Raw genomic sequence first — 27,532 nt, forward strand, 5'->3', positions numbered from 1 at the left:
GGATATTATGTTCTGTGCCTTCAAGACTGGCTCTGAAGAGTGAATGTTTTGTTTTGGTTTTGCTATCAGCTGCTCCCCCATGGCTGGTGGGACACACAGACAGGGCAGTACATAGTGCAGCTTTTGCTTTTTGCTTTGGCTTTTTGCTTTGCTCTTGCTCCTGCTTTTTGATTCTGCTCATTAGTTAGTTTAGCTAATCAGTACAAATTTTTACCTGGACTTTTTCCTTTCCCTTTTTTGGAATCACTCGAACCTGCTCCGGACTGGCACCTGGGAACACCGAGAGCTTGCGCCTTGTGGCTGCAGCAGCTGCCCCAGCACTGGGGGAACTGATAACAGAGCAACCACCCCCAAGAGAGACTTTGTGAATTTGTCATCTTTTTCAGAGCGGTGAAAGAGTGGTGTCACCTGGTATTGTTCATTTTGTGTGCTGGGGGGTGCTATGCCTGGTAAATAAGCGGGTTCCTTCCACTTCTCTCTGAGGAATCCTTCCCAAACTGGTTGTGGGGAGGGGCCATGTGGGTTTGCTTTCTGGAGGGGCTCCTTTTGGAGGTTTTCTCCCAAATTTGCCCTAAACCAGGACAATATGACTTAACAGAACTGCCCAGCTGTAAACAGCAGCCTTGCACCAAAGGGGAGAAGGAACAGCACAGATGTGCAGATTAAGTCCAAAGATGCTTCGAAACACATCTGTGAAAGGTCCCTGCATGGATCAGTAATGCCAGATCCTCCGCAGAACTGCTACATGTTTTGATGTACAAATTGATACATTTCGGACATCTGTCTGAGCATTACCTGTGGCATTTTGCCTTGCTGGCCACTAGACCAAGTGTCAGGCAATCAAAAGAGGCACCACATCCATCATGGTGAGCAGCTGGGCAGTGTCACCCATCAGCAGGCCAGGAGGCTCAGCGCTCTGACAGGCACCGAAACCTCTGCAGAAAACAGGCCCCCGCTGCCTGCGAGAGCAGTAAAAGGACCAGAACTGCTGACTGGTAGTGGCAGCAAAGCTTTTTCCCCTGGAAAATGTCATCTGAAATTCTGAAAGCATCATCTCCAAGATGTCCTAGCCCAAAGGCACATCACACATCCTACTCTGTCACTGGAGCTCCAACACCAATCCTGACATATTACGGTCCTAAAAAGGGTGAGACACTGATGTACTTTTGGAGCAAGGAGTGAGATGGAGGCTTTGGACTGCTAGACACAACTTTCCAAGTGACAGTAAAAATCTCTTTTAATAATCCACTTCAGCCAGCTGCTCATGCTAAGCATTTTCTATCAACTTCCATGTTCATATCATCTACAATGCCCCTCGATTTCCTTCTAAAACCACCTGCCACAGAAAAATTACCTCTAAGGATGAACAGAAGCCAGATATGTCCAGAAGCAAAACTGAAAAGACTCTGTAACTGGGTTTATGACTAGAGTATTTTAAAGCTCTAAGTGGGTAAAAAGAGCAGCACTTTGATGACATATTTTTTGCTAGTATCTTACAACAAAGTTTTATGGAAAATTTCAGATATACCTGGCAATATCCAGCCCCATAAAGCATACTCCAACTTTTGTTTATGTTCTTTATCCCACATTAAATGTTTGGGGTTTTTTTATAACATTCCAAAAGGGAAAAACATCTGGAAAAACGCATGCGTGGTCCAACATAGGTCCTTCTAGAAAATTCATCCTTTATAAAAAAACCCCACCTAAGCACCATTAAAAGAGCCATAGCTTATAACTAATGATATTGGCTTGCAAGGTAAAACTTTGTATGCAAAAAGGCAGTCAGATGACAGACTGTGCACTCCCATAATATAAACAACATTACTGTACCATCACCACAGAAAATCTGAGGGCATAAGAACTGAAACAGCTGGAAAGTAACCAGGGAACTCACAGTACCTTGCTAGGATAACCATGTGGGCAAAAACTAGGGAAAAAGCACTCCAGAAAATAAAGGGCAATATGAGCAAATGATGAACTTTGGAGAAATGCTCATTCTGTGAATTCAAAGAAATAAAAAAGGAACTGTGGTTGAAGCATGTGAGACAGAAGGCTGAAACCCACACAAATACAATACTTTAAGCTAAGACTGCTGCTGTACATCCACCTAAAAGGCTGAGTTGGAGAAAATAAAGGAAGTCAATGGCTGCCCATAACTTCCCATCTATTCTGGAAGGGTGTCATGGGAGTTGGTTGATCAGTGAGGGCAGAACAGATAAAACAGTAAGTTACTACTAGTTTGAGCTCTTTGAAAGTCCAAGTCTTGCCATCAAGAACTAAAAATTTAATTCCCTTTTCTTCCTCCACACAGACTGCCCCAGTTTGCCTTGATGGCATGTGTGAAGCAGAACAACTTGTCCTCGATCTACAACTGATGCTCAAAACAGAACCCCCGAGACACTAGCTGCAGTTCTGTGAATCTCACAGAAATAAAGCTACAGAACACCAGTTCTTCAATATTTCATGAAGAAATCTGACAAAATATTTACAAATGTAGTAAACACAAGAACAATTTCAAAGGCATAGTCTGCTTCAAGCTTGCACATGCTCGTGTCATTACTGTTTGTTTTAAAAGCCAGAAAACGAGGGCAGAAAGAATCCTTTAAATACAAGTCTGTTCTTTATGCTTGTATGAGAGGATTATTTCATGGAATTGGGAAATACTTGTAGTTAAAGATGACACGCAACTAGAATACAGTGCTACACCTGCAGCTATTGCCATATGCTTCTAAGTTCTTGCTGTCATCATTCTACTGCACCTACGTTTAATATGCTGTTGTGCATATCCTGTTTAATAGTGCAAGTAGCAACACAGGTACAGCAAGGGCAGGACAAAGTCCTAAAGTAAAGGACAAATGACAGCAAAAGAAAGAAAGAAAGAAAACCAAACCAGGAATCAAAACAGAGAATCGCAATAATAAATAAAACTTGGAGAGTCGCAGCTATGGGTATAGAATGCCACGTCTCAGGCTAAGCGCGAGGACCGGCACCGGGCTGTCCTTTACTGCCCGGGCACGGCGCTTGAGGCCGCGGCGGCTGCAGGCCGGCACACGCAGCGCGGAGCCGGGCGGGCACGGCAGCCCCGCGCCCAGGGACGGGGCCGTGTGCTCAGCCCGGCCACAGGCGCAGCCACCGCCCGCGCTCAGTCCGACACACCGAGGGACGCGCTGCGGCGCACGGAGGCGGCCCGGCGCTGCCGCTCTCGCGTCTCGGCAGGGTTAACCCGCTCCACACCGACAGCGGGCGGTCGCCACCAGCAGCTCCTCGCCGGCGACCCAACACGAGCCGCACGCACTTGGCCACCAGCCCGGCGGGAGAAGCGCCGGGCAGCGCGGCCGGCAGCGGGGAGGGGCGGCCCGCCCGGCCCGGGGCCACGGCGGGGCAGAGCCCCCTCCCACCGTCCCCAGCCCGCGCCCCGCGCCCGCCCGGCCCCCCGGGACGCGGCTCCGCAGGCCGCGGGCCCGGCCGCCGCCATGGCGGGGCCGATCGACCCGGCCCGACCCTCGGACCGCGGCGGAGGCCCCGCGATCCCCCCGGCTGCGCAGGACGGGCCCGACGCGGCCCTGGCGCCCCTCGCCCGTGCCGCCCGCCCCCTCCCCGCGCCCCGCACTCACGGAGCGGCGGGCAGCGGCGGGCGCGGCGGCGGCAGGAAGCGGCGGAGGAAGCTCCGCTCCGCTCCGCCCCCGGCCTCGCCGCGCCGCTCCCCGCCCCAGCCGCGGCCCGGGCGGCTCCTCACGAGGGGCAGCGGGGCTGGGGCTGGTTCCAGGGCACAACGCGTGTCCCGGGTGGGAAGGACAGGGGGAAGCGGGGCCGCCCGGGAGCGCACCGGGCCCGCTGAGAGGCAACAGGTAGCGACAGGTCTGGCTGCGAGGCACTCTGGAAACTCAGGGCAAAGGCTGGGGTGACCTTCATTTCTGAGTTTTGCTGAAAGAGCTGGAGATGCTGCGCTGGGTTTGTACCCCTGGGCAGTGCGCTAAGGGGAGCTTTGACAGCGCGCAGGGCTGTGGAAAGTCGTGCTCAGAGGTTATACAGCAGGGTCTAGGCCCTGGATTTTCGAGGCAGCCACCGTGGGAGGGTCTGGAAGGAGAACAGCATCAAATGTGCATGTCCCCACCGAGGGCACGCAGAGTAAAGGATGTCCAGCACTCGAGGGAGGGGCTACTGGAAACTGGGTTGAGTGCCGCTGGGTTTCAGTGTGGGAGGTTGTACAGAACTCGGAAGTCAAGTGAAGAAGAGGTGAAGTGGAGGGAGAGTCCCAAGAGGTGAAATGAAGGAAGCTGCTGAGGAGTTGGCTGAATGCAGCCATAGAGACAAAAGGAGAATTGGATGTGCTGCTTCCCTCCTTTTCACCCAGCTGCGAGAACTTACTAAGCTTTATCTGTCTTTATCTGTTCTGACCTCAAATTCTCTGCGTTTTTCACAAGCTGGCTAGTGAATGCTTCCTATTTCAGCAAACAAAGTGTGTTCTCTTTGTGTACATAGTATGATCCAGGATCAAATCAAAACCATGAAAACGCTTCTTCTTGTGAATAAGTATTTCATATGACAAGTGTTCTGGTGCTTCACATTGAACGCTTATGGTCCTTATGGTGATACATGCAATAAGTGGAGATTAATGACCTGTGGTCATTATTTTACTACAGATAAAGTATACAGCAAATTATACTTCAGAAGATAATTTCTAAACATAGTGTATTATATCCTTACCTTGTGGGAAATGGAAAATGCATTAAACCTGAATTCATATATAGATATACTGCTTCAGACAGACAATTTGCAAATGCCTGTCAAGGAGGCCATATGGAGAGGCTGGCAGAAGGGCAGCTAGTGAACCAGTTACATGTGCCAAGTTCAATTTGTCACACTATACAGTACCAAGAAATATTTTGTTCTCCTTTTGAAAAGGAAAACTCTAATTAGTAAAGATTCAACAACCTACTCCTCAAAGTGCATCTTTTATGAGAAGATCCAGCATGCCTGATTTTAAAGACTAGAATTGCTGGTATGTAACATATCTACAAAGGTATGCAGTAAATACAGAATACTGGTTTAAAATATGTGGAACAGAAGGACCCTCATTTCTCCACTCACATACATCTTGGCCATTAGTCCTTGTGGCTAGAAGACTGACAGCTTCAAAGCTAAAACTAGGGTTTCAGTTCAAAACTGAAACATTCAAAACTGAAACCAGGGATCATCGACTCATAGAATATCCTGAGCTGGAGAGGACATACAAAGTTTGAGTCCAGCAAACTTTGTGTACAGTACAGGAAAATTACACACCATGTGCCTCAGAGTATTGTCCAAACACTGCTTGAACTCTGATGGGCCATGACCACTTCCTTAAGGAGGCTGTTCCAGTGCCTGACCATCCCCTGGGAGAAGGTTTTCCTAATATCTAACCTAAACCTTCCGTGATGCAGCTTCATGCCCTTCCCTCATATCCACTCATTGGTCACCAGAAACGAGATAGTTGCCTGGACCACATCTCCTGTGGCTGTAAGGGGACAGTGACAGTGGTGAAAGTGGTGCAGGCCAGTGCTAAAATCACCTTTTCTCCTCGACGTTACACTCAGAGGCTGGCATTTTTAAAATTTTATTTGGCATCAAAATTCCTCATCTCTGTTTCATCGCCCAGCCTTTGCTACTTTCAGGCGTCTCTACAGTTTGGGTGGGCCGGTAGAATTTACCCTGCCCAGGCAATGCAGGGTAGATGCCGGACGTACCGAGGCCGGAGGCGGTGTCTGTGTGACCGGGCAGGTGCCACGCGTGCCCACCCCGGCGGCGCTGCCCTCAGGCGACCGAGGCTGCGGGCCCCGCCCCTGCGGAGAAGGCGGTGCCTCCTCCCCGCCAGCGGGGCTGGGCCGGGCCGAGCTGGGCCGGGCTGGGCTGGGCTGGGCCTGGCTGGACTGGGCCGGGCCGGGCTGGGCTGGGTCGGGAGCGGCTGGACTGGGCAGGGCCGGGCCTGGCTGGGCTGGGCAGCCGCCATCGCCTGGGAGCCGGCATGGGCCCCGGGGGCTGGTGGCGGGCGGCGCGGGCCCTGCGGGCGGCGGGCGGCGGCTGGAGCCGGGCGGCAGCGCCCGGTGAGCGGGGGCGGGCGGGGATGGGTCCGTGCGGGGCTGGGCCGGCGCCCGGGGACGGCCCCGTGCGGCTCCGTTCGGCCGGGCTGACCGGCTGTGCCTCCGCCAGGCCCCACCTGCCGCCGCCTCTGCGCCGCCGCGGCGCCGGACCTCTCCTACCAGGAGCTCAAAGACCTGAAGAAGGCCAACGTGCTTCACATTGACGTGCGGGAGAGGTGGGAGATCGACAGGTTTGGAAAAATCCCGCAGTCCATCAACATACCGCGTAAGTTGTGAGCGCCGCTGTGTGCAGGCGCCGGGTGTTCCGTGTTCCTCCTGGCTGGAATGCTCAAGGTGTGGTGACTGAACAAAGAGGAACGCTGCTAAAAACCTGCTGGCATGTAATGAGGCTCAACTTTTCCTCCAGAGGAGTTAGAAGTCTTGCAAACTTGTAAACCATGTAAACCTGTCTTTGGATGGAGAATAAACAATAGCTTGTTTTCTGTATTTCCCAGTGGGTGAATTAATGGAAGCTCTACAAATGGACCCAACGGATTTCAAGGAGCAGTATAATCAAAAAATGCCATCCAAGTCAGACCCTGTGGTTTTCTCCTGTTTGGCAGGAACAAGAAGTAAACAAGCACTTGGTTTTGCCATGTCCTTGGGTTTCAGCAGGTATGACTTTGTGTGTAAGTATGGGATTAATGCTGCTTCCCCCATGAAGCAGAACACGTACTCACCTTGTGTGCAAGGGTAAAAATTTACAAATTGAATATGAACAAAACAATTGGTATTTGAGTTAGACACCTCCTTTTGTCTCCACTGAACCTGGAGATGCCATTGGGTGTTGCAGCAAAGTGAGGTGTACCACCCTCTGAAACAACCCTTCAGTAGCTCTGCACATGTGCCACTGGTGACACAAACTGCTGCAAGACCACGCTGCCACTGAAGGGTCCTTCTGCCTCTCAGGGCTCCCTTGCTGAGATGTTTCTTCCTTAAAGAGCTCCATAAGCACTAATCCTGAGATGCAGGGAGGTTGTAAAGGCGGAGAACTGCTTGCTTTGGTAGTAGTACAGTCTTAAATAATAGTTTGAGAAACCACACCCTTTGTTGAATTGCAGTTCCACCTTTACAGGTCACTGTTGAAAAAGGATACCTTCACTTCCTGTAAAGCTTTGGATTATTTGACTGGAGTAAAGCAGTGAAGGCAATAGCTGACAAAATTATGAGATAAAGTGAAATGCAGCATTTGGTTTGCAGAATTGTTAAACCTATCTTTGGAAGGTGTCTCTCTGTCTTGAAGACTGCAGATAAAATTTAAGACATTGGCTATTTGCTCATGTTTTCGCTGAACTGCAATTCAGGAACTAGAACACTTACATTAATTCTAGTCAAAAGTATGGAAGCATGTTCTTGTTTCAGAGTGAAAAATACCTTCCATTACCTGTTTTTCATGATGCCCAATTGAAGGAGTCAATATTGTTTTGTATAGTGGATTTTTGTTTTACAGAGTTTAGTTTTGCACAGGTTGATGTCAGACCTATAGAGCATGTAGGTTTGCAAGGAAGTAAAGATCAGTGTGCAGGGTTTATTTGGTGCCAAGTGAAGTATTAGACATAATAAATAGATGTGTACATCTCCCACTGCTGTGAGTCTCTTCTCACTCTTTTAAAAAAGAACTGGCAACTGTTTCATTGATCCAGCTACTATTTCTTTCTTGATGTTTGAACTCCAACATTGTAGTATGGAAGAAAAGTTACAGAACTCACTGCATGGAAGCAGGCAGTCTTAGAGTAAAAGGAATATCATTCTGGCTCATTGAAGCTAGGTACAAATGTATATGGTTGCAGAGAATTTTTGTGTCTTCTCTTTATTTTCATCTGGGTTTTGTAGGGGTTTGTTTGTTTGTGGGGTTTTGAGTGTTTAGTTTTTACTTTTGGTTTTGGGGTTTTTTTTTTGTTATGTTCCTCTTTAAGAGACAATATTAAGGACTCTCCTTGAGAAAGGTATCTTCTGCATGTTTTCAGAGCTCAGCATTATGGTGGTGGCTTTGATGACTGGGTAAAACATGAACCTCCAGAAAAGAAATGAAGATGACAGCCCCACCCCTTACCCAATCAAGGCTTCAGGATGGTTTGGAGGTTTTAGCAAACCACATGCATTCTGCTTCCATAATAAAGCTCACTACTGGCTCCTTGTGTAAATGGACATTCACCTTCAAACAGCCATGCATAGCAACTGCTTGGTTTGAATTATACCCAAAGACTATGACACAAACAGAGGACATTAAATTGCTCAACCTTTCAGCCTTTACTTCAGGTTATGGTTTTGGTGAATGCGTGTGAAGAGAACCGAAGTGCAAATTGTGTTTACTTTTTTGTATAATGTAGTTTATGACTGTTTAAACTAAGGATGATAAGGCAAATAAAATTATTATTTCTCAAACACCTGTGTTGGGTAGTTGGTTTAGAATAGTCAAACTGCAGATATTCTAGTATCAAGGGGTCAGGGGGACAACAGAAACCTGCTGCTGGCTCTGTTGTGCCAGGCCTCACCAGGACTAACAATGCCTTTTGAAGATGATTAGGGTCAGAGTGTATAGAGGATTTCCTGATTTAGTTAAATGTACAATTCATCATGTTTAGCTGTATTGATAAGCCACCAGACTTCAGCACACAAATGAATAAAGCAAGGCACTCTAATCCACTTAGTCAGTACTTAGTCATGAGCAGCCAATGCTTCCTTTTGTAGCTACATTAATGTTTCTTGGGAACACCTAAAACTACATAACCACAAAAAATAAACAAGTTATTCTGTGTTACACCAAGATCTATCTAGCCCATTATTTTCTGTTTGGCAGCAACTGGTAATAAACATCTGAGGAAAAGTATAAAGACAGGATTAGTATGTAGTGGTACAATCTCCAGGTTACTCCCATTTACAACTCAGAGTGCTCCAGGCTTTGCATATCTTTGGGTATTTGTAAATTTTCAACAGAAACTCCCATTAGAGACAGCAGTGGTGAGAAATCTTTGCTTTTGTTGTTTCCCAACTTGTCATGTATTCATCAGCTGCTCTGGCTCCTTCTGTCTGAAGTGAGCAGTTATCACCTATCAGTCTTCTCACCACCTGTGATTTTTCTAGACCTATTGTCTATTCTGAACTGAGTAGCTGTGGGTTGGGTTTTTTTAATAATTGGAAAATTACTGTATCCCTCTTTTTTATTTTCCCTTTTTATTAATCATGGTAGTTTTTATGCAAGATGTTTCTCAAACTATTTGTAGCTTTTGAAATTAGATGATCCTTTCTAATTTGCTTTCCAAATGATTGGGTTTGAGTTAAATACCTTGTCTGATCCAGTTTGTTTCCTTTGGGATTTTTCTTTAAGTCTTTTTGGCATGGATGGCTTGTGTTCGCTTTGACACTTCAGTCACCTGTTGCCATATAATCTGTGAAGAGTTTCAGCTACCTGTCTTTCCACATTTTTATGCACCTCTCCTTTGAAGTGAAGCACGAGAAAGGTGATTTTTTTTTTCTGCATGCTTAGTAGCAAGACTGTTGAATTCACATTATGTTCCATTTCCTGTTGTTCAAAACTACATCTTTTTAAAACTGTCTTCACTGAATCCAGCTCTTTTGACTGCACTTTGTTGCTTTTCACTGTTTTTACTGGAATCAAAGCCTCATCATCCCAGTAGAGAATTGCTTTAAGAAACTTCTAGGTACCATCAAGAAGTGCCTGACATTTTAGCTCTAAGATTTAGGTCCCATTGTGCTTTAGGTGTGAAGTAAAGTCTGCAAAGACTCTTCAGCAGCAAGAAAATATTTAATCACTCTAGCCAGAATTCTTAATTAATTCCCCAAATCCAAAACATGAACTTTCCTGGCAGATTCCATGGTATATGTGAGAAGACTGATGCTTACCTAAAGAACAGTTCCTGTTTAATTACTCCACACAACAAAGGTCAAGTTGCTTTGATTTATTTCTATTCCCCAAGTCCACATTACAAATCCCACAATTTAGACTTCAAGAAATGAAAGCAAAATAGCCAAATTCCACTTCATCAATCAAGTGTCTATAAAAAGTATGGATCAAATGGAAACCAAGTAGCAAAGACCAAAATGTATATTTTTTCCACCTCACCAAAGTGTCTCGGGCTGGTTCACATAATGGTTTATGGAAATAACCTGAACAGAAATAAATGCTAGTAGCCTAATGGGCTACATAGAAAAACACTTCAGTTATATTCCACTGGATGACCAATTACAAAGACAGGTATTTGCAAAAACAGCTGGGGATTTTTTTAAGGGGCCAGTTTTTTGAACCAAGACACATCACAGAGCACACATTTTTAATCTCCCTCCAAGATTTCAGAGCAGTGAAATGTGTTGTTCCAGGAAAACAAAAAACAAAAACCAAAAACAAACAAAAAAAAAGAAAAAGAAGAGAACAATTTACTGAACTTTATCATTCAACTTTTATACTTGGGTAAATTGGCATCATCATTCAAAATAAAGTTCTACAGAACTTAGTTAGAAATAAAGTTATCTAAAATATCAAGTAATCAATTAAGGCCCATTCCTGTCTTCAGTGGGATATCTTCCTGAGTGAGGAATGCAGGATATGGCCTTCTGTTTGAAGATATCTCATTTTCTCCAGCACAAAGGTAACCAAGGAATCCCATTTCAGTTATTCTAGAGTTGCTCCTAACATCCCAATTAAAATTAGCCAGTATGAAGCTCACCAAACACTTGATCCTCTTAAATAAACTCTCTAATGTACCACACAAATTCACACTAACAGTGAAGGCAGACTAACAGTGTATATCTTTTCTACAAAAAAAATCCACCATAAAAAATAGCAATAATATCCAGATTTGTACTTGATTGTGAAATATTCTGATTGTACCATACAGTACATTTATTTGAAAAAAAAAATCCTAGTATGTTGGGTTGTCTTAATTTCTAACACTTGAAATGTTTCAGAAAACTGCAGAATCACTATACATATTGCACTTCTCTGGCAAGCTGGGCTACTGTATCATGGCAAAAACAACCAAGTAGATCTACTGAGGAATACAGCTTTTTTAAACCCAAAAATAGCAACTGACTTTCTTTCCTGCAGTTTTCATTAGAACTGTAACAATATTCTTTACAGGCTTTTCTAGGCATTTGTTTCTGAAGGACTGTGTTACTTGTTGCAGAATCTGTATTTTTTTTTTTTTTTTAATCAACAAAACTGAAGGTAATGGACAGATTCAACATAGAGGGCACTATCTTCCTTCAGTCACAAACAAAATGAAGACAACACAAGTCATTAATACAGTTACACTTAGGCCTCGGGTTACTGTCACTCTAAAACAGTTCACTTCAACACAAATAAAACCAAGAATGAACTATTTGTTTTGAGTGAAAAACATTAATCTTTTGCAGCTTGGTTTAAAGTTTGATTCCTTACACTGAAAAAATCTTAGCACATTTGTTCCAGCGTCAGAGAAAACGATGTAGTTTTAGAGAAAAAGCTTTCAAAATGCTTGACACAAACAAGCTATTTATTCTTCGAGTTCTTTGTCAAAGATGTTACTAAAACCTTCTGTCCATTTCATGAACACAGGAAATATCCCAGGATGTCTTGAGTCAAAGTGGTCCATAAAGAAATTCTTTGGAATGCCTTAAGATTGGCTATAACTAGAGTTCTGGCTACCATTTGGACCCTGTTCTCCTTCACTGTTGAAAAAAACAAAAACATGTATCTTCAGTAAGAAGCACCATATTACATTTTTATCTTTTTTTAATTAAAAAATACAGTATTCTGAAAGTAACAAAAATCTTTAGAAAGAAAATACTTCAACATATACATAAATAGGTCAAAATATTCTGCTCAGTTTCATAAAAAAATGCAAAGGTTATTCTCAGCATGCATAAATCACTTCACCATATTTATGTGAATAATAAATTCAATATATGCCCATGAAGCTGCCTGCTGAATCTACTTCTGAAGTCAACACTGCAAAGTTCACATTCCATGAGCATGTGCACAGGAATTTGCATGTGCAGATTCCCAGCAGTGATATTTAATCACAGTAATTAAATAGGACATCAAGCAGGCCCAGTTCCATTGAATCTGGCCCAGCCATGGAGCCTCTCACTGGGGTTCCTTACATCTGCTGAGCTGTATTGATCACATTCTAATCACATTAACACTCTCTCTAAGATAATGAATGTTATGCTTCCCACTGGCTCCTGAACAAGCAGGCTGGTTTTGTATCAGAAACATCTGGGCTGTAAAAACAGACACTACACCTTGAATTAAACATTTGCACATTCTTAAGATCACAGTGTAGTTTTTCCATGGGAAAGGTGCAATAAAGAAGTACCATACCTGTTTGGAGGTGGTTTTGGTTTAGGCATTTTACTAAGAATAGTAGCCATCTCTTTTCTCTCATCAAAGTTCTTCCACTGCTCATACAGCTTCAGAATAACCCTGATTATTTCTAAAATCTGAATTAGAAAGAGAAGAGAGCCTAAGGTCAGACACAACAGTGATTTCAACTTTGTCATAGCCTGTTTAATTGTGCAATTAACTAAACAGGCCCCAAGCTGAAACTAAGCAACACAAATTTCATATTATAAACAGAGCTGTCTCACACTTAATCTGGTCCCAAAAAGCATTTAATTAACTTTTTGATTAGTGTGATAAGGAGTATGAGTACTACTTCAATTTGCTTGCTGGAGCTAAATAAAGGTTAAAGAAGCCAACCTGAAAAGTAAAAGAAACTAGTGAGGATGAAGAGCACTGCTAGTATAGGGACAACTGCACCCTGAAATAACCTAATAAACCTAATAAATTAATGAAGGGGATTATTTGACACAGAATTTGCATTAGCAGGGAACTCAACTGAATGATCTTGGTGTCTCCCTGCTTAGCAGGGAGATTGAAGTGACAGTGCTGGGTACCCTCAAAGTGTCAAAAATGTTCTACACTATGCTATACTCTGCACAGGCCATGGAGGAAATGAGAATGGTGATGCTGAAAAGTGAATCAGAAAATCCCATGCATATGAACTTAAAAGTCAAACTCATACTGACAATCTTGTGTGACAGAAAAATGCTGGGAATCCTTTTTCTGGCAAACAGTGTAAAAGATATTGGGTTTATATTTTGGTCTGGAAAATGGCAGTACCAGCAATGCTCTTCTGTTATGCAGTGGTTTTGTCTTGACTTTCAGAGCAGGGTGATAACCAAATAACCTGACATTGTCTCCCTTCCAAAGAGATTTGCCTAAGTGCAACAGCATCTAACAAGAGCACTGAATTTTAAGTTCAAATCAGTACTGCAGATATGTAAGACAACCATGACTACCATTTCTGGTCAGTCCATAACAAGTGGTGGGAATAAAAAACAGAGTACCTTTTCCATATCAACAGACAGCTCAGCAAACCATTGCCTTGCATCCTTCTGCTGGACAACACAGGCCACATGTAGGCAAGCTGCAAAGATCAGGTGACATGGATACTGAATAAAATGCACTCCCAATACAGTTAGAAACATTCCATTTTTTATAAACCCTATACAGTTCAACAAAGAAAACTCGGGATTAATTATCTGACTTTTCTTTAAGGCTTTTAAAGTTGCAAGGCTACAGTGTCAGTGCTGAATGAGACACAACCTGAAGCACCTTATGAGGGCACTTTGAGGAATGCTTGTGATGGGGCAGTGCACAGAATACATCCAGGTAAACATGACCAGGAGACATTACTTGTTACTTACCTAGAGCTATCATGAAAGGAGGGTACAGCAGACAAAGATCAGTTCTGTATGTGTCATTCACTATCCTCCTGTGCAAAAAAGAACTTGTAAGTATCTTCCTATTCACCATGAGACTATATTCCTTCAAATACTGCTGTTGGTTTACAAATATTTTGTCAGTTTTCCAGATGGTCGAAGCAACGAGGCTGCAGGGCACAATATTAATGAAAGATCTTTTCCCTTGTAAAAATATCTTAGCCTTTCCTTTTTTCCCTTAGAGTCACAGCAGAAGTTTATTTGGAAACATTCTTTTAGTACATAAATGTCTTTCTGCAGCGGATGTGTATGCATACCATCAAATAATTATCTGTTTCACAAATAAGTAAAGGCTAGCATAAAAGCAGTAGTTCTACTGTCTTTCTGTATTTGAAACAGTTGAAGAATGACTTCTGCTAACACAGCTAAAAAACCCTATATATTTGCTTCTACCTCTATTGTAAAGCAGGGCAACCCCCAACATCTGGGAGAAATGATGCATCTGATTCCATGGATATCAGAAGGCTAATTAATTACTTTATTATACTATATGATTCTATACTGCATTACATTACATCTAAACTGAATCTGCACAAGCACTCCCTCAACTCAACTGCCCAGAATCTCATGACTGTCAGCCAACAGTCCCAACACACACGTGGATTCAATTGGTCAATGAATGAAAACACACCAGAATCCAATTACCAATTCCCTTCAGGTAAACAATCTTCCACAATGCACTCCACTTGTGAACAACAAGAGGAGCAGCAATTGAGATAAGAATTGTCTTTTCTTTCTCTGAGGTTGACAGAATATGAATCCCAGAAATATCTCTGGGAAGTTGTGCCTTGCTTTTCTCTGGGAAGAGAAATGCAGCTACAAACCTCCTATGACAATCTTGACAGAAAGAAACTTCCTCTACTCATAGTCGCCATTCAGTAATGTTGAAACTGTGCCATTAGAGCTAATCTAACAAAATAAAAATTAGACCACTGCCAAGTAAAATCATTACAGGGCTAAAGAGAGAATAAGCTAATTCAGGGACATATACCTGCACAGGTTAAGTAGGGCACCCTTTCTATTCAAATATGGCTAAGCCTGCTTGATTCAGCAAAAGCATAACTGCTAAACACTTGCTTTCTTGATGAAAGGAGGAACTATTCCCATTGTCTTCATTACCATGCAAGAGGTAGCAGCATGTCTTCTTGGCCCATATCTTGCACATACTGGAGCAAAGGTCTATAAGGATGATATACTATCAAACAGCAGTCCTAGGAAAATGTCACCAGGACAGAAGTTAGATTTCAATACAGAGCATGTTGTCAGTTCATATTAAAACATTTGGTTTACAAGTCAATTACTGATTTTTTTTTTTTTTAAGTAGCATTCTAACACCTAGCCCTGCTCTAATGAGGGCAGTGCTCTCTCTAGAATACCATTACACAGCACAGTTGCCAGTCTGTCAATGTCCTTCCCCAAAGAGACACAGAGAGTCACATCTGCAGCACACTGAAACCTCATTTGCTTATAAACCCGTAATTCCCACTTGGAAACACAAAATGCTGCCAGGAAACAGTCTGCTACTAAATACCATACATGGAGAGCATGCCAAAATCATTGATGCTGGTTTGGAAAGAAAGGAAAGAAAAATTCCACTGCTCACAAATTCCCTCATTTCAGGTCCAGGTAAACAACAAGAAATAATCCTCTTGCTAAAAGCAGCCAAATGTGTGGATACTACAGGGAAAAGCCACATTAAGTTACATGTGCTGAACACTTACATGAAACACCATTACTGCACACACTATATACTGCATAGTGTACTGGAAAAATAAGTGAATCCCCAAAACATAACTTCTTGTAAATGCAATTACTTGTGCTAAAACTCCTGTATACAAAACTCAAGAGTTACTGCCATGTATAGCAGAGGTATCAAGGGCTAAATCTAAACAGGAATCTAAAAACTGCATTAAAATTACTTGTAGGTACAAACAAAAACTTTGATCTGATTTCCTCTGTGTTCAATTCCCAAAACATTCTCTCATCTGCTGCTTAACTCACTAAGCTGCTCCCTGGTTTCTCACTCCTTTTCTCTGCACTTGAGCAGAACTACTCTAGTACAGCAGTACTAGAGTTCAGTGCTTAACCCATCCAAGTCCAAGCCATATGCAGAAATTAGGCACCTCTTTATCCAAGCCCTGTAAGAAGCCTGGGTTGCCTCCTTTCAGCTACCAAACACAGCAATGGCATAGCTACTCTCACAAAAATCAGGTATGGCTCCTTTATTTGAAAGGGTCTGGAAGAAAATGTCCCACTGTGCTCCTTTCATCCAACAGCCTGATAGTTACAGCATCACCTCAGAAAATGGGAGGCATGAATTCAGTTTCTTCCTCACAGGATTTAAGCCACATCTCACTTCCTAGAAGATTACTCTTATTATTAGGTTGCTATAGACTAGCCTGAATGGGATAGTACCCACACCTTCTGCTAGAACACATATATGCAGCCTCAGATTCTTTTTGGCAAAAAGAAGAGGGCATAGTAAGAATACAACTCTTCATGGTCATAACTGGCCATTCCATCTAGGGAAAAATAGACACTGACATCCCAGTCTCTGCATCAGGACTCAGATCCAGTTACCTCTCTCACAAAAACAAAAGCAGATCCACAAAAAACCCAACCTACCATTAATTCTAAGAGATAGAATTCACATTCTAGTATCTGTAAAGAAGCAAAATCACAGTTAATAAGCAGTATGTTTCAGGCAGCAGAAAGAATTAACTGACACAGAGTTTAACATCAAAAATGCACAAGAATTCTCAACAACTATTTCCAACAGTCCTAAATGCATTTTATCTGAAACTACAAAACCAAACAAAAATAAAATTATTATTGGCTATTGCCTTATCACTATTATAACTCAACTCCAGTCATAACAACAAACAAGTTGAATATTTTGCATCAAGTTTGCTATGAAAGACTGCTTCATTGGCAGCACTTGCCTGATTTGTTTTAACACCTGGTAGCAGCAAATTGTTCTCAGTGCATAAGAACTTCACAGCAATAGAGAAGTTGTTTTGTAGAATTAGAGCATCTTCATCGGCTCCCTAACTTGTCAAACAGCCTTTCAAAACATTTTCAGATTTCATATGAAATATTCTGTGCAATTGTAACAATTAAATCAGCTCTCACTCTCAATACAGAAGGTGATGCAATGATGACAAAGGAAAAGACTGGACTACTTTTGCTATACGAAAGCAGTACTCCAAAATGTATTTCCATTTGCCTTTATCTATAAAATAGCAGTGCAGTTTTATTATAAGATCTTCGGTATTTTATATTCTGATGCATCATTTGGCTTTCTAGATTGGGTGAAAAGCAAACCAACAAAAAAGTAGTATTTGTTACAGCCAATCTAAAACTATTTAGATGTTTAGCTTTCCAAATTCTACAGCACAGGTCAAAATTAGTTTTAAGAAAAACTAAAAAACTTCTCAGTATTGTGACTGAGAATACCTTGAAAACCACTGGTAAATTTAAAGTACTAATTAAAAACTATTTTTCAAGAGCCATTAAATTTTACAGGCAAAAATAAAACTGCTTTCTGTAAGCCAACTGCTCATGTGTGCAGGCTTGGAAGCATTCCAGGTGCAAAGGCCATTTACTTTCCCTGGAGCAATGTATTTGTAATCAAGAATATTCAAAAAAACCTAAATCTCTTTTCTCATCATGCTATAGAAAAACTACCATTTCAGTCACCCTACCACATCACTTGTCTTTCCTATCAACAATTAAGGAAAGGAGGTTATGTAAGACTTTTATTATTTTTAAAAAGTAACTTTCCCAATATTCTATACAAAACTAATCATGAACAAACCTGACATATGAGTATGAAAATATTTCTTTCTTAGTATTTAAAAGAAAGAATTTCCTGCTAATAATTATTTGATCAAGTTATATTTCAAATAGCATACTTACATGGTTCATCCTATAAGGAAACTCCTTTGGAAAGGCATATGAAAATCTAGTTTTCACTACAGTAAACAGAAAAAAGTATGTTAAAAATAATGTAATTAATACTTTTACATCTTTCCCTTTCTATTTATTCATCTTGTATATAGCCCTTCAAATCTACCTGGCAGCACAACTTTCACTTTGTGGCTTTCTATACAAAAGGCTTGTATTTCAATGAGAAGAGGTAAGTTACAAGATTTAAGATCCTGAAAAGGAAAGAGAAATACACCTGAAATCCAGATTTGCACACTTAGCCAGACATTTGACTGCTGCTCTGGACACTATCAAGTCTTCTGGTTAACCACCAAGTAGCTCAGGGACAGCTAACTTCCCACAAGTTATCATTCACAGAGCTCTCCAGCTACTGATGTTCAGGATCCCAGTACGAACACAAAATCCAAATGGAATTTTCATGTGGGATTTTTTACACAGGTTTGACCCTTCAACAGGCAAGATTTTAAAGGAACCAATGAAGTCTTAGAAAAGCAAGCCCAAGGGCAGGGTAAGGGAGTTCAGCCAGACTTCTTGCAGGCCCAGAATGTAATGATTATCTCTAATTGAGATATTTAAGTAATCTTTGTGTATTTTACAAGGAGAATGAATACAGTTAGTGCACTGGTAAGAAACATGCTAATATGTAAAACCAAAGTGATTTAATGTAAGAAATGCTGAACAAGAAAAACAAGAACACTTGAAGATGTGGATTAGACTTTTGTACACATAAAACATTTAAAAAGCTATTTTAAGTCCTTGCCGTCCAAGGAAAACAAGCAACATTTGACATCCTGGAAGTGGACAATGTTCCTTATAATAATGACGGACAGTATATTATTAAATGATACTATTGCTATTACTTCCAGAAAATCAGTATGACATTCAGTTCAAAGACAGCATCAGTCCTCTGGACCAAAGAATTCACCATTTAGACCTAGGGTGAACTTCGTTAGAAAATTTGTTGTAGGACACAAGACTGGGCTACTGATTGGAAATTTTAATTACTTCAAGAAAGAGAAGAATTAATAAGAGAGTTTCTCAAGATGTATGCAAACTGAAGATGTTCATGGTAAAAAAAATACCAATTTGAGAAAGAAGCTAGGGAGAAAAAGCATTTTTCCCACAAAGCAAGCTGCAGACACAACTACTACACAGAGCAGTCATTTTAGTGAGATGTGTTAATAGAAGAAAAACCTCTTGAAGAGGTTGTTGAAAACCAGGCTAAGATCATCTTCCTTACAAAGGAAGCAAGTGTTATTAACTTCATGTTGTTACTGAGCTAAAAGCAAACAAACCTCTTAAACCAGCCACTATTACATTAGTCAACCCTTTTGTTAGCTTGTTTTTGATTTTACTTGTCTCATCTTTTCTTGCCTTTGGTATTTAAGGCCTCCCAAAAACTGCTGTGTGCTACTGAAGCAACTCTGGTAAAGGAAGACCAGGTGGGATAAAAGAATAAATGCTTGGAGAAAGCCTGTTGCCTGCCCCCACTTCCATGAAATGCACAGTACTCATCAGGGCTGACAGGACTTCTAGGTGTGACGAAGAGCTGTGAGGAAAATCTTCTATAGGGTCCTGAGACTGGAATTCTGAGAAACAGCACAGCTAAGAACCAGATGTCTAAGTAAAATCAGCTGCCACATTTATACGAAAATCCATCTAACCATGTCACTTATGCATCAAAACTTCCAGACAATGGTGCTTCTGATGTAAAAATAGCAACTCTCAGTGCTAAACCCAGTACTGGTCTTGGTCATGCTGGCACCAAAGATGTGTTTCAGCTCCTGGTGGCAGAACTGTCACAGGGCCAGCCCCATGGACTGATACACTGTGTGCATCTGGAGGCTGCAGATGCAGCCAGTCACCTGTCCCCTCAACGGCTGACCTACATTTGGCAGAGCACAGCCAGGAATTGCCCATTGAGAGCAGCTGGACCTTCTGGGTCAGATAACAGCATTCAGCTAAGGAAGACATCACTTCAAGAGTTTGATGGATGACATGTAGGTTACATGAACTGGGAAATACAAAGGCAAGTGGGAAAGATAGAGGATTAAGTAATTACAGTGCAATTTTATTGAATTTATTGTGAACAATTGGTGATAAAATGTATTTTTAGAAATAAATACCATGTGCAAAGACTAATTTTATGATGTGGAAAAAAGGATTTTAAAAAATCTGAAGGTATACAGCCTACCAAAAATTCTTAAAACGGGTTCTTTCATAGAGCTTTACCTTTTACTAAACAGGCAAAGTTGTAAATTTCCAATTCTAACTTTGAGTAGTTCAGCATTCAATTTACTACTCGAGGTTGTTCATAAATTTCAATAGTTTTATTTTATGACTTTGTTTTCACTTATGCTTGGCATAAGTTCCAACCATAATCAACCAAAACTAACACAGAACGGACTCTTCTGTCTCTGTATTTGGAAACAGAAGCTATTTATTCTAAATGGTTTTAACTTGCTCTTTAAGTCCTCCATGATTTGACAAAAAGCTACCTTTTAAAAAAAAGCAAAGAAACCAACTGATCTCCCTACAGAGATACTTAATTAGAGTGTAATGAAAATTACTGACACTTACATACAGAAGTAGCAGCAGAAATCAATCTTGTATTTGAAACAACACCAAATTCCTGAAGAAAAAGAATGGTAAATGAGGTGAACCACCTGAAACACCATACACTGACATTGTTATCAAATTAAAATAATGGCTTCTTACTAAGTTGGGCTTCCTTTTGCAATATTGTAGTATTTGGCTTTTTCCCCCACCCCTTTTTTTTTCTTTCCTCAAGGTAAACAGGGCTAAACTCTACCTAAGAGTTATTTCATTGATTAGTTTCTTGGTTGTTTGTGAGGAACAGTAAAGATTTATGAAAGGTACAAAAGCATCAAAAGCTCAGCTGGCTAACATTCTTTCTATAAAACAGAGAAGACAGCTTCAAGGAGGTTATTTTTTTCCTTATCTCATTTGGAGAGAAAACTGTCTTTAGAAGCCTGCCATTAACTACCCTTTTTAGTTATGTTTTTGTGAAGTCTTAGCTCCTGTGCGGAGACAGTCAGCAATCTGAAAATTTTTTTGTATAGAGTGTTCTTTCAGAGAAGTCCATAGCTGAATCAAGAGTGCTGCCCTCTAAAGCTGCAGAAGCTTTAGGAAGGCTACACAGGAAGGAAGGCTGCACAGACTTCTAATTTAAGGTATATTTACCTATATACACTCTATGTCTGTGCCCGCGTAAATGCTCATTTAACAGGTTGATAAAAAAGCAGTCTCTCCAACACTCTCTCTTTTCCTTGATGTCTTCCAAACACTGAAGAGTGTCACAGTACTTGTACAGACAACAGTATCACATGTCACCACTAGTTTAGTAGGACTGTTTCTACCATCCATAAAGTATTTGAGCTCCTTCTGTAAAACTCCTTAGTGCTGACATATATAAAGTGGCCAATTTGACTTTTTTCCATTACAGAGACACTTCTCAACCAGCTGTAAACTTGCTGCATTACAGAGGACTCACACTAACTCTTGGCCACATTCAAAGGGGAGCACTGATGGTGAAGGCATGGAGCCCTCTCACCACCACTCCCAATGGGTCAGTTCCTTATAATTTCTCAAGGACAGAGCACGAGCTACAACATACTTTTAATCCAAGTAATGAAAGTGTGGTAAACTCTGAGGATCCCTTGCTATATGAAATAGAACAAGATAATTAGGGGAAAAAATTCCCATTATGTTTTAAAGTTTGAGTGAACATAAATAAGGAGAAACACACCAGAAAGGAGACACTGATTAAGATATACACAATTTAAGATACAGTGTATGTAAATATTTCAACATTGTGTGACAGTGAAAAAGCCATTTAAAATATTTTTTCAGTTTTCAGAGGCACTTCAAAGTCAGTAATTTAGACAAATTTTGAAGGCCTTCTCTGTCTCCTTTTCTCAAATGCTACAGAAATCTATGCAAAAAAGAGAAGGTTTAACCCCCAAAGCATGAAGAAAGACAAAAAATTTGAAAGTCCTAAACGTTTTCTTTCTCTCATACATCACATAATGTTACATTAAAAAATTGTAATACTTCATACCTCTACTTTGGATGCCAAAAACACACACGTAGGAGCCATTAATACTGGATCTATACTTTTTAGGGAATATCTGAAATGTTACAACAAAATTATAATATGTTGTTTCATACATGTAGAACGATTAATCTATTAAGAGCACCACACTTCCTTTTGAAAAAGCAAAGCTTAAGTTAACTTTATTAAAGCATAAAAGCTTTACACCATCCAGAAAACAAAAGTGGCACTGTTTTTAATACAGAACTGCATTTTTAAAGGGCTACCAAAATGTGCCTAGCAAATGTTTTATTCTTGTACCATCATAGTAAACAGTCCTACCTGGCATAGAATCTCTTGAAGTAGACTGTAGCAGTGGCAATAACTTGTTGTCTTAATTTAAGATGTTCACCTAAAGCCTGGATAACTTAAAAAAAAATGAACAAAAGCTTGAGTTGAGTTTTTTTAAACAATTTGACACCAAATAGCAAAGGGTCTCAAAACACAGCTAGTGCTGGGGATTCTAAGGAGCAGCACCACAGTCTTCTCCCTCTGTTGCTCTAGAGAGACAACACGCTGCTGCAAACCTACGGACCTGCAGGTGAAGAACTGCTGCCTCCTGAAGCTTGGGGACACCTTCAAAAAGGAAAAGGAACTTTGATTCATTGTGTACAAAGTGAGTGTGACCTTTAAGAAGATGACAACACAAACCTCTGAAGGGTAAAGCTCAGGTATTCCATATTAGAGCAAAACAAATTCAGACACAGGAAGTATAAATCCTCGGCTCTTCAGTGCCACACAAAATGGATGGTATTTTTTCAAATATGTAAAACTGCCAACACAAACACGGTCATTACATTTGGCAGAGGCAGCAGGTGTTAAAAAAATGACATATTTAGTCTAGGGAGAAGGGGTGGGAGACCAGAGGATGCAGTCAGCTGCTCCATCACGGTGGTCCTCTGCCAGTTGGCCAAGAAACAACCCTGGTGTCATCTGTGCAGGTAGCTCTTGTTTGGCCTCCCAGGCAAAGGAAAGGTGCCAAGCAAATTAGATGCATCAAGCTGGGATTAAGAGCAGGGGTTGATGTAAAGAATGGCACAGTGAAACATAAGGTTGTTACTTGTTATTTTTCCCATACTTCTGCGCCGCCATTATTCTGAGAACGGCTCGGCTCTGTGAAGACTCCCTCTTCTTTTTTTCCTCCCTCATGAGAAATGTCAAAAACAATATTTTAAAATACACTTAAGTAGATACTTTAAATATGTACAGCAAGACCATGTCAGTGACCACTGGTGGGAAAAGCAAACAATTCTGTTGTCAATCACCACTAAATTCTTAGTCTTTACTTAAACACTCAAGTTGAGAGTTTTTGCCCATGCTGTTATCATGTATCCCCTGTGAACAGCCAGGGTACACATTTGTCACCCACTGGCAAGGCCCAAAGCAACACTAAATCCCTGCCTGTGTCACATCATTCTTTTTCTAGAGAAGAATACCAAATTGGGACTAGTTTGACAGTGACATAGGACAAGCAACACTTCCAAAAAGGGTGTTAAACCCAGTCTGCAATGTCTGTACAAATATTAAACATTTGATCAGCATATCTTGGGAGCTTGGAAAGAATTTTTGCCTTTAATTTGACCATGGAGCTAAAAAGCTGTCCTACTACTAGGGCATCAGAAAAATTCAAGTATTAGGCTAAACAGAATTCTCCAAATATGTCTCATACTCCCATGGGATTTTCAGGAATGGTCAGGCCATCTGCTGTCAGAGAAAAATCAAGTGTGGTTTAGAAGAAAAAAATGGACAAAAGCCTAGAGAGACTTAATGAAATGGAAGCTTGTATATGCTGGGAAAAATTCCAATGCTTGTTATTATTTTAATATTTGAAAATATTAAAATTTGAAAAGAAACTATAAAATCATTTATTCCTGCATGTTTAGAAAGTAAGCAGTTTTGGTAGTTTGGGATTTTTTAGTAAAGGTTGTTTTAAATCTGAGTATTTTGAGTAGCCTCTAACACAAACATTACTGCTTCTGCCCAAAACCAAAAAGGGAAAACAGCTAATACTTCTCAACCAAAACCAGTTAAGGCTTGGTGATCCAAACAGAGAAATCAATATCAGTTTATTTTTTCAAACTACTTCAGAAGATGATCTTTTTCCTTCTCTTCATAGCTGCAGGGAGCCATACAATCAGTTAGTGATCTACTGCACTTGTTTTCCAATGAGAAAGCAGCAGGAAATTGCCCCTCTCCATGCAGATTTTAATTGCTTTAGGGAACAACCATCTCCTGGGCTGACACACACTGAATATGACATGCTGGGGCCAGGCCTCAGCTGCTCTCAGGTAGTGCAGATGGGAGACAAGGGGGGACCCAAAGCAGGGTCTCTGTTCAGAGGCATTGAGGACACAACACATGGAGGTTTGAACACAGAGCAGCCCTGCCCTCTGTCCTGCCCTCTCTGCTAGAGAGGGGAGAAAGCCCAGCAGCACTCACTCCTGCAGAGTAGGCTGTGTTTGTCCAGGCACAAGGGAGATCCTGGCAGAGCTGCTCTCCAGCTGCCCCCAGTCACTCACCTACCTTCAGGGGAGGCAAGCAGGGCCAAGGAAAAGGACCCTGGGAACCACAAACCATAACTAACAAACTAACTTGTTTGCTTTGTAAAGCTTTGTTTACCCAAGCAAAACAAGTGAAGTGAAACATTTAAAAGGCTTATTTCACAGTTCAAATTAATACTAGTGAAAATTAGCAAAAAAATACAGTTTTAGAAATATCCATTACCCTCCTTCTGTCTCTTTTTGTATTAAGAAGTTAGACACTTGGTTTTAACCTCAAGAAATTTCAGGAATGGATCAAATGGGTAAATCATTGCTAGCTTGATTTCCTGATGCCCTACAAGCAATAAAACAGAGGTATCCATAGTGATCGTGTTTATAGCATATGCAATTGTTACAAAAATAGCTGAGCTAAGAGAGAAGCAATGGTATCTTTAACAGATACCATTCCAGCACTGACATAAGATCTTCCAGTGGCTCTGGGAAAGTCACTTCACTTCTCTGTCACAAGTCTGGCCAGACAGCTGAAAAAAATAAGCATTCTGTACTTTAAAGGACTGCTGCAATAAATATATAAAGAGCTGCTTGCAAACAAGTTACTAGTCAGCAATATCCTTTGTGTAAGGAGATGTTTTAAACTACTGAACAATTGCACAGAGAAAATTTTAAGTGCCTTTGTAATCTGATATACTCAGGTGTGGCCATTCATATGGATACCTAATGCTTTGCAAGATCAAGTGAATCTTAGACAACTTCACACACAAGTCCCAAATTCTTTGGGAGAACAGGCTGCTTGCCAACAGCTCTCAGAAACTTGTTGACAATTTGAGAGCCACCTGGTACTGGGAAATCAGTCAGAAGACAAAACATGGGCTGTGTTGCAGGTTTCAGAGAATCTAAGTGAACACAAATAACAAGTTTCCAAACTCTGCTGTTTAACAGGATGGCACAGATCACCTAAAATATTTACCCCACCCTAAGAACCCTCCAAAAGCTCAGGCTGAGTACTAATGCTTAATATTGAGCCTTTAATACACTAGCTTAGAAGTTTCTGCTTGCTTCTCCTCCTTTTATGTTTTGATAAGAACTTCTTGAAAATACGAAAATTTACTGTTTCATCCTATCACAGGTTAAAATGTCATATATGCAGCTAATTAGCCTGCAAGGTCTCCTAGAATTGTGTTAGTACAACTAACAAATTGTTTATATCCCACAGCTTTGTTAAAATAGGCTGTGAAAGTATATGTAATACAACAATGAAAACATTTCATTCTCTAAGCAATTCAAACCTCCATTTAGACATGGCACACATTGCACAGATTTTATGGCAGAAGTAAAAAAAAAGCTTTACCATTAGTAAAAAATATCTGTAGCTTCCAATATTCTTCTTCAGTCAGAAATTTCAAGTCTTTCTGGCGTTCTTTCAATAGATCTTGTTTATCCAAAATCCATTGTAAGCTAGAGGAATGGAAAATAATTTCAGCAACTCTTTTATCAACGTTATACTGTATCTCCTGTACAAACAGACTGAATTAAGGCTTGGGGATAAAGAGCTTGTGGCCTTAAACAACGCCACAAACAATCTTCTCAAGCAACTCTTCTTCGGGATTTTTGAAAGTTAGACAACTGAAAACAAAGCAACAAAAAACCAGAAACCAAACAACAAAACATGAGCTACCAGGGGCTGAGATCAGCCTCTCCCAGTAAGATGGCTGTACGGATCTCAGACCCCGGGAATCGCTAACAAGGTTTATGCTGCAGCCATTTCATCACGGCACCATTCAAACCTTGACCATGCGCTCAGCATGAAGTGTTCCAGGGCAGAATCACAGAATCAATCAGGTTGGAAAAGACCTCTGAGATCCAGTCCAACCCATGACCGAACATCAACCCGTCAACTACACCGAGTGCCACGTCCAATCTTTCCTTAAACACCTCCGGGGACGGTGACTCCACCGCCCCCCTGGGCAGCCCGTCCCAGCATCAATCCAGTATCGACTTCCTGACGTCCGCCCAAGCTGCCGAGGCCCGGCTGCCCCACGGCTGGGGACCGGCGTGTCAGGGACCCGAGCTCCCGCACTCCGGAGCCCGGGGAGCCGCGGGCACCCACACCGGGACACGATCCCTGTCCCGGAGCGCCCGAACGCCTCCCGAGCGGCGGCTGAGCGGGGCCGGCCCGGGCTGTTCCCGCACCCAGCCCGGCTCCCGCCAGGGTGCCGCGGCGAGCAGGCCCCGCCGGCCGCCCGGCGCTCCCGGGCCTCCCTCCAGCGCCGTGCCCGCCGCCCGGCCCGGCAATGAATGGCCAGAGCGCGGCGGCGGCCCGCAGCACCCGTGCCCCGCGCCCCGCGGCCGCGGCACCCACTAGTGAGAGCTCTGCCAGAAGTTCCCGGCCATGGGAAGGAGCGGAGCGGAGCGGGGAGGAGGCGCCCGGGCCCGCGATGCCCCGGCCCCGCCGCCACAGCGCCGCCGCCCCCGCGCCGGCAGCAGGAAGGAGGAGGCGGCCGCCGCCGCCGCCGGCCGGCAACACGCGGCACTGGGAACCGTTCCCCCGCGCGCGGGTTCCGCCCGCCCCGCCGGCCCCCGCAGCCCCCCTGGCCCCGCTGGCTGCCGCAGGGACACGGACCGCGATGGGCCCGGAGGGAGGCACCTTCCCAACCACCCGGTCCGGCCCCCGCCGTGTCCACGGACACCTTCCCCTAGGCCAGGTTTCTTCGCGCACCGTCCAACACGGCCTTGGGCACTGCCAGGGATGGTGCAGCCACAGCTGCTCTGGGCAGCCTGTTCAGTGCCTCACCACCTTCACATGGAAAGAATTTCATCCATATTTCCAGCCCAAACCTGCCCTCTGTCAGTACAAAACTGGCTGCTTCTCCCAATAAGGTCCCTACTGTGAGCAGCCAGGAAGATCCAGAGCTTACTTGTCTTGTGCTGCCTCCACCTCACCTAAATCTCCCTTTAACTTCCCTGTTCCCAAGTTTTCATGGCTCAGCTTGCTCCGTGCTCTGGAATTTTCCTCATCCGAGAGAGTCTCTAGAGACATTTACTTAATAATTCTAGATTTAAACTAC

At 42.5% G+C, this 27,532-nt stretch overlaps 3 protein-coding genes across 7 annotated transcripts in view; 1 reads left to right on the top strand and 2 right to left on the bottom strand.

Moving 5' to 3' along the window:
• Positions 1–3,651, bottom strand: part of USP45 (ubiquitin specific peptidase 45) — a 50,192-nt gene extending 46,541 nt beyond the window's left edge. For all 4 annotated transcript variants that reach the window (XR_009274604.1, XM_058802792.1, XM_058802791.1 and 1 more), the window contains exon 1: positions 3,615–3,651. The gene's annotated coding sequence lies outside the window, so the exon portion shown is untranslated. The remainder of the gene's footprint in view (positions 1–3,614) is intronic.
• A 2,307-nt stretch (positions 3,652–5,958) lies between these two features.
• On the top strand, positions 5,959–8,666 carry TSTD3 (thiosulfate sulfurtransferase like domain containing 3). The gene is made up of 4 exons (XM_058802638.1): positions 5,959–6,083; positions 6,190–6,345; positions 6,575–6,734; positions 8,087–8,666. Exons 1-4 carry the CDS (start codon positions 6,005–6,007, stop codon positions 8,148–8,150), a joined length of 459 nt encoding a protein of 152 aa, XP_058658621.1. The 5' UTR covers positions 5,959–6,004; the 3' UTR covers positions 8,151–8,666.
• A 1,358-nt stretch (positions 8,667–10,024) lies between these two features.
• On the bottom strand, positions 10,025–26,953 carry CCNC (cyclin C). Of its 2 annotated transcripts, XM_058800770.1 has the most exons (12): positions 26,827–26,953; positions 25,816–25,922; positions 22,249–22,333; positions 21,934–22,003; positions 20,433–20,484; positions 17,823–17,878; positions 16,530–16,565; positions 15,024–15,115; positions 13,830–13,897; positions 13,470–13,549; positions 12,442–12,560; positions 10,025–11,786 (listed from the first exon to the last, which is right to left on the bottom strand). In XM_058800770.1, the coding sequence occupies exons 1-12, from the start codon at positions 26,856–26,858 to the stop codon at positions 11,732–11,734; spliced, it is 852 nt and encodes a 283-aa protein (XP_058656753.1). In that variant the 5' UTR covers positions 26,859–26,953; the 3' UTR covers positions 10,025–11,731. The 2 variants fall into 2 exon arrangements, with proteins under 2 accessions (XP_058656753.1, XP_058656754.1); XM_058800771.1 differs by lacking the exons at positions 22,249–22,333; positions 26,827–26,953 and having other exon boundaries at positions 25,816–25,878.
• Positions 26,954–27,532: the final 579 nt, after the last annotated feature.

This window comes from Ammospiza caudacuta, chromosome 3, assembly GCF_027887145.1.
Source record: "Ammospiza caudacuta isolate bAmmCau1 chromosome 3, bAmmCau1.pri, whole genome shotgun sequence".
Taxonomy (NCBI): domain Eukaryota; kingdom Metazoa; phylum Chordata; class Aves; order Passeriformes; family Passerellidae; genus Ammospiza; species Ammospiza caudacuta.